Source organism: Bidens hawaiensis, unplaced genomic scaffold (assembly GCF_021521415.1).
Source record: "Bidens hawaiensis isolate Kalapana, Puna unplaced genomic scaffold, B.hawaiensis_p1.1 tig00001685_1, whole genome shotgun sequence".
Lineage (NCBI taxonomy): Eukaryota > Viridiplantae > Streptophyta > Magnoliopsida > Asterales > Asteraceae > Bidens > Bidens hawaiensis.
In genome coordinates, this window is record NW_027491095.1 from 721,302 (window position 1) to 728,540 (window position 7,239).

Consider the following 7,239-nt stretch of genomic DNA (forward strand, 5'->3'; position numbering starts at 1 on the left):
TGTTTCATTTTCCACACGTACTTTGAAAATTTTAAATTTTCCAAAGCTATCAGACTTCTTAACCATAAAATACACCCATGACATTCTTGTATAATCATCAGTGAACATTATAAAATAATAGTTACCCCCTAGAGACATGGTTTGCATGGGTCCAACTAGATCAGCATGAACTAGTTGTAGTGTTTTGGTTGCTCGCCATGCACCTAGAGGAAACGCCTTTCTTGTCTGTTTGCCAAAAATGCAGCCTTCACATACACCCACTGCATTCAGCCTTGGCAGTCCTTTTACCATTGCCTTGTAGACTAGCACCTTTAACCCTCTTTCATACAAATGCCCATACCTTTGATGCCACAACACATCGTCATTGTTGTTCACAGTTGCTAGTGTCTTTTGCTTTTGCCCTTTCTTAACATGTAGAGGGAATACATTGTTTTCAGCCATTTCTATTCGGCTAACATGTTTGCCACTTCTAGAACGAGTAATAGTACATGCACCATTATCAAAAAGTAAGGCATACCCGGCTCTCATAAGTTGCCCTACACTTATAAGATTATAACCAAGTGCTTGTGCATATTGTCACGTGCCCAAACTTGTTACAGTTGTAGCACTGAACACCCCCTCTTCCTCTTGCAGAGAATCTGCCACGCCCTCTGCCTCTTCCTCTTGGGAAGCATCTTCCCCGTCCTCTATAAACGGGTTGTTCATCTTCTCTAGCCTGGAATGCTTGTTCTTCAACAGCAACATCTGTACCTCGGTTAACTCGACATTCATGAGCCTGCAATGAGCCCATAAGCTGATCAAAAGTCAGCGTTGTGAGATCTTTTGATTCCTCAATTGCAGTCACCACATGATCCCACTTGGGTGGGAGACTTCTTAAAACCTTCTTCACAATTGTTTGATCTGACACATCTTCTCCAAGAGATCTTTTCTGGTTTACATTCTTCATGACCTTTGACAAGAAATCACCCACCGTTTCATTTTCCTTCATCTGAATAGTTTCAAATTCACGTCGTAAAGTTTGCAACTTCACAGTCTTCACCTTTGAATCTCCTTGGTACTCCGTTTTCAGAAGAGCCCAGGCTTGTGCAGCCGTCGTTGCTGCTGCTATTCGTGAAAAAACTTCATCATGCACTGCTTGTTGAATTAAGCTAAGAGCCCTAGCATCTTTCTGCCTGTTGTTACGAAGGCGAGTCCTGTCAGCATCTTCTTCATTGTAGCCCGTAACCACAAAATCCCAGAGATCATGAGAGAGGAGAAGGGTTTTCATTCTGATATTCCAGAATTCATAACCCTCACCTTTGAAGATTGGGAGTGGGGTTGTTGGGTTGGATGAATTAGGGTTTGCCATGAGAAAGAGATGATTGTTGAGATTTGGAGAGATTGATTATGTAGCGGATTCAGAACCTAATGCTCTGATACCATATGATGGATCAAGAGCGATTATAACAATTGTATTCTGCCGTCAAGTTATCAATTCATTAATCAAAAGAGGCTTTAAATAGCCAAACAAATTACAACCAACTCAAGACTCAAAACCCTAAAAAGACTGAACAACCTGGACTACGTGGACTACATGACCACGACTTCTAGACTTATTCAAAATACCAACTACCCACTAACTTAACAAACTGAAAATAAACAAACGTGCATTCTAGATAACTTGGACAATACGGCGACCCTTTTCAATAAGACTGACCCGACCCATGATCTATGACACCAATTTGAATTATAAACTCTAACATTGTTGCGTGACAGAACAGAAGAATGATTTGCTAGCAACTTGCAGTATATTTATCAGCCCATACATTACTCTCTATAATGGGAATGAAAGACAACTTGGTTCTTCCTTTGTTGACTACTGGAATCATTCAGTTGACTTGTTTCAAATGTCAAACCTGGTGTCCTAATATCTACTCTTTAAACTATGACCCCAATAAAAACCCAATCTTTATCAAGATTGCAGATTCTTGGTTATCAAAAAATGACTTCCCACCCATCTTTTTTCTCATACCTTTGGACTCTCACAATCTTTACATTCTTTCATTATTCGTTCTCTAAACAAAACTCCACCACTATTCAATGCATCGGATACGAGAAAACCACACTTTTGGAGTTCAAAAACGACCTCATCGAAGGCGCAAACCGACTCGTTTCCTGGAACAGAAGCAATGCAGATTGCTGCAAGTGGTACGGAATCACCTGCAATAATCGAACCGGCCACGTCACCGAGATCCGCCTTCGTGGGCCTGATGATGTCATGGCAGCTGTCTGGGACACTCAAGAAACATCAATACAAAGATTAGGAGGGAAAGTCAACCCTTCTTTACAAAATTTGACTTCACTCGAGTATCTAGACTTAAGCTGCAACGATTTTGGAGGGAACCCGATCCCAGTCTACATTGGGTCCATTCGAAGCTTGACATATCTGAATCTTTCCGAGTCAAGATTCTCCGGAGAGGTCCCGAGTGAACTCGGGAATCTTTCCAAGTTACAAGTACTCAGTATTCGATATCTTTATAGCGGTGATCAGTACGTGCCACGGGTTAAGAGTTTGCAATGGTTATCGGGTCTTTCTTTCTTGCGCCACCTGGACATGAGCGCGGTTCAACTCGGTGATGCATTTGATTGGCCACAGGTGACTCAAACTCTCCTACCTTCTACTCTTGTAGAGCTGCATTTATCAAATTGTGGGTTACCTCCTATTACACCTAGTTTAACCATGATTAATTTTACTTCACTTTCAGTCCTTGATCTTTCTAATAATAACTTCAGTACTAACTCGATACCGAGTTGGATAGCTGGTTTCCAGAGTCTAGTTTCTTTAAACCTTGCTTTCTGTGATTTCAACGGGCCGGTTCCTGCTGGTATAATGAACATGAATTCCCTTACTTACCTTGATTTGTCACGTAATCAACTCACGGATATTCAGGCAATGCGTAATTCGTCTACAAATGGTATCTGTAATTTAAGAGAAATAGATCTTAGTTGGAATAAATTTGATGGGAAAAGTCTATTAGACGTCCTCACAAGTTTGTTCAAATGTGAATCATCTAAACTCGAGTCTTTAAGGTTTGCAGAAAGCGGGCTTTCTGGTAATTTACCACAACAGCTCGGGAATATAAAGAATCTGGTTCTTATTAATCTATACGACAATGCCATTTCTGGGTTAATACCGGATTCTTTAGGGAACTTATCCTCCTTAGAAACTCTAGAACTCGGGTTTAATTCAATTTTGGGCCCGATTCCTGACTCAATTGGAAGATTGTCATCCTTGCGATCGATAAATTTGCGTTCCAATTACGTTTCCGGCCCGTTACCAGATACCTTAGGGGGCTTGTTAGCTTTGGAGGAGTTAGATCTTTCATACAATGAAATCAATGGAACTCTTCCCCGAAGCGTTGGCCAACTTTCGAAGCTCACGATTCTAAACATCGGGCACAATTTGTTAACAGGTGTTGTGACAGAAGACCACTTTGCTAACCTCACGAGTTTATTCAGTTTATGTGGAGATTCAAACATGTTAAGGCTTGAGCTATCTACTGACAACTGGGAACCGCCTTTCCAACTTGGGATATTGAGCTTGGATTCTTGGAGTTTAGGTCCAAAATTCCCTTCGTGGCTTTGAAATCAGACCGGTTTATCCATCTTGTATCTAGGCAGCACGGGGATTTCAGATAACATTCCAAGTTGGTTCTGGAGTACGTTTTCGGGTTTGCAGTATCTGAATATCTCAGATAATAATCTCTCGTCGGTTTCTTTGAACGATTTCATTTGCTCTGAAACGGATGTGGAGCCGAAACAGGTTATATATATGAATCTTGGGAGAACTAATCTTTCGGGTGTTCTTCCTGATTGCTGGAAAAACTGGGAATTCTTAAATATTTTGAACTTTCAAAATAATAATCTAACCGATGAATTCCCAAGATCATTGGCAAATTTATCCTCGTTAAAGTCGTTACACATGAACAACAACAACCTCTCAGGAGAACCACCTGTAGAGCTACTGAACTCAAAGAGCTTAAAAATCGTTGATCTTTCTGAAAACAATTTCATCGGAGGCATACCGATATCAATCGGTGGAGAAGGTACGACATTGAAGGTTCTCAGCCTTCGTTCAAACAAACTCAACGGCCGAATCCCGGATGAATTACGCAGACTTGATTCTATCCAGATTCTTGATCTTGCTGGCAACAATCTTTCAGGAAGGATACCAAATTGCTTCAACAATTTTAGCGTCATGACTGGGAAAGTTGATCCGGATCAGACTGTCGATTTAGCCCAGAATGAATTTATGGGCAGCGCTTGGTTGTTGATGAGGGGGAGGGTGAATGGGTATGGAAGCATTCTTGGTCTAGTAACGTTTATGGATTTTTCGGGTAATGATTTACACGGGGCGATTCCAAGTGAGATTACGCAACTTGTGGAATTAAGATTCCTGAACTTTTCTCATAATCGGTTAACAGGGAGGATCCCTGAGAAGATCGGTGACATGAAGCTGTTAGAAATATTTGATGTGTCAAGGAATCAGCTTTATGGGATGATTCCTTCAAGCATGTCAAAATTGAGTTTCTTGAATTTGTTAAATGTGTCATATAATAATTTGACAGGAAGAATTCCGTCGAGTACTCGGTTTCAGAGTTTCGAGGGTGGAGCTCCGGTTAGCTTAAGGTGTGAGAGGCAGGGCGGTGGACGGGCGGGCGATGATGGTGAAGGGGGAGGAAGTGACGAGTCTGATGGGCCGGACTGGGGACTTATTACAAGCTTAGTGGTCGGGTTTGTGGTGGGATTTTGGGCTTTAGTTGGTCCTCTGGTGGGTAGCAAGGCATGGAGAACTAAATATTATGAATTTCTGTATGATATTTGGTGCAAGTTTTGTGGGTCATAAATAATAAAAATACCTTTATAATGTATGAGTTCATAAATACCAGAAATGCATCATCAATGAAGTGTAATCGAGTTCCAGTCCATTACCGGTCAGTCTCTTTGGTGAAGCACAGCCCATTCTTACCGATTTAATCAAGTTCCAGTCTATTACCAACAAGCCATTGCCAGGCCCAACTAAAAGCTCTAATTCCATGACTACGTAGAGACCATTTCTAAAATAAGTTGTAGGACTTGTAGGGATACGTCATTTAAGTTTAAAGGTCGTGTTGGTTCATTAAACCAGTTGTCTAGTATATGTACGAAATCAAGGCATCAATCAAAGAGTCAAGATATACGAAACTGTTCATTTAATCTTCAATACAAGATTTCATTCTATATCTCCGATGAGTAATTCGTGATTGATTGGTCTTGGTTACCAACAAAAAGTATTATTATTAATAAAAAAAAAGACTTGTATACAAAATTAGAACGGATACCATTCTATCCAGTTTAACCTGATTTGATTACGAGTTATCTGGACTAGTATCCAGATCATGTGTGTATGGGCTCATCTTAATCTCTTCCAGTAATTTGCGTAGTTTCAATTCACTATGAACAGGCCTCCGCCAGGCCCGACTGTAAGCTAGTCTATAAAAATAGAATTCAGTGACTATTTTAGAGATTTTCTTGGTGACTAATTTAGAAAATTTCCTTTGTTTTCCATAAGTGAGTATAAGATCAGCCAAAATCAATGGGAATATTTTTGTTAAAGATTTAACCGAGATTTCCAATAAAATAGGCCCTAATTAATAATAATAAAAATTAATGATGCGACCGCGCAAGAATAAATATGTTCTATTAATTTAACCATTTTAATAAAAATCTTAAAAGCTCGCAACATACTAGCCGGGAGATATAGACATTCCCAAACACCACCACAACATATTATACAATTTAAAATGTTACAAAATGGTAAACTGCATAGAAGTATATAAATAACGCCTAAAAAGACACACACACACAAAGGCAATAGCGCTTTGAATGAACTTAGTCTCGTTCCATGAATGAATTTTATATTTAGTTTATTTTGTTTTTTGGAAGGCAGTTTATTTTGTTATGAATCTGAATTATTGAAAGGAAATACTAATTTACAAGACAATAATTTTTGGTGGACATGAAGCTTTGACTAGTCACTTGGGTTATCGTGTTCGGGACCGTCCCTACCCCCACCCCCACCCGCCTCTGCGCTCATTATTTCATAGTCATGTAAATTATATTTTCATTTAAATTAAAGAAATCAGCTATCAGAAAATAACATATGATGCACAAATAACTTAATTAGCCTTAATTTGTTCACAGGATAATAGTATAACTTATTTCCACCATATATTGGTATTTCTATCTAGATTCCACACGTCTCCCTAGATTTTTCAGAACAATGAAAGCTACTCATGACAAGTAAACGAATGAGTTTAAACTGAACTCCCGCGTCCTCTTGTAAACTACAAATCGAGAAACTGTTATTCCCTTCTCAATCAACCAGAATGAGTGCTCGATGTTCAATTTATTATTTCTCATCTTGTCACTTGTGTTTTCTCATATTATTGGTCTTGTTACCGTTGTGTTTATCGGATCAAAAGTCTGATGATGTCTTATGCATAGACGGTGAGAGACAGGCACTTATCCGGTTCAAGGACAACCTCGTAGATGAAGCAGGCCGCCTTGCTTCTTGGGTTGGTGAGAAGACAGACTGTTGCAGATGGGCTGGAATTGTTTGTGATAACATCACCGGCCATGTCCATGAGATTAATCTTCGTGGACTTGATGGTCATTGTGATACACTATTTTTGAGATCCAACAAAGAACAAACAGAAGGCTCAAAGCAGATGTTAAGGGGGAATTTAAGTCCTTCCTTGTTGGAGTTGAAGCAACTCACGCATCTTGATTTGAGCTGCAATGATTTTGAAGAGATCCAAATTCCGAGCTTCGTAGGTTCTCTTAGAAACTTGAGGTATCTTAACCTCTCTGAATCATTATTTGGTGGGATTATCCCACCTCAAATTGGGAATCTTTCAGAGTTACATGTCCTTTCTCTTGGAAGTCCGTATAGAAATTATCCTGATACTGAAAGGACATTAACAAGCACGAAAATGACGTGGTTGTCAAGTCTTCGTTGGTTGCAGCATCTAGATATGAGAAGCATAAACCTCAGCAAAGCTACTGACTGGTTTCACGTGATTAACACTCTCCCTTCCTTGTTGCAACTAGAAATGTCTAGATGTGGACTCACAGACGCACACCCCCATGCCCCAATTCTTAATGTAACATCCCTTTCCATGCTTGATCTTTCCTCTAACTATTTTGATAAAGCTTCTG

General features: G+C 39.8%; 1 protein-coding gene across 1 annotated transcript; it reads left to right on the top strand.

Moving 5' to 3' along the window:
• Positions 1-1,924: 1,924 nt before the first annotated feature.
• LOC143591887 (receptor-like protein EIX1) lies at positions 1,925-3,625 on the top strand. Its single transcript, XM_077071956.1, has one exon. It carries the CDS (start codon positions 1,925-1,927, stop codon positions 3,623-3,625), a length of 1,701 nt encoding a protein of 566 aa, XP_076928071.1.
• The last annotated feature ends 3,614 nt before the right edge of the window (positions 3,626-7,239 follow it).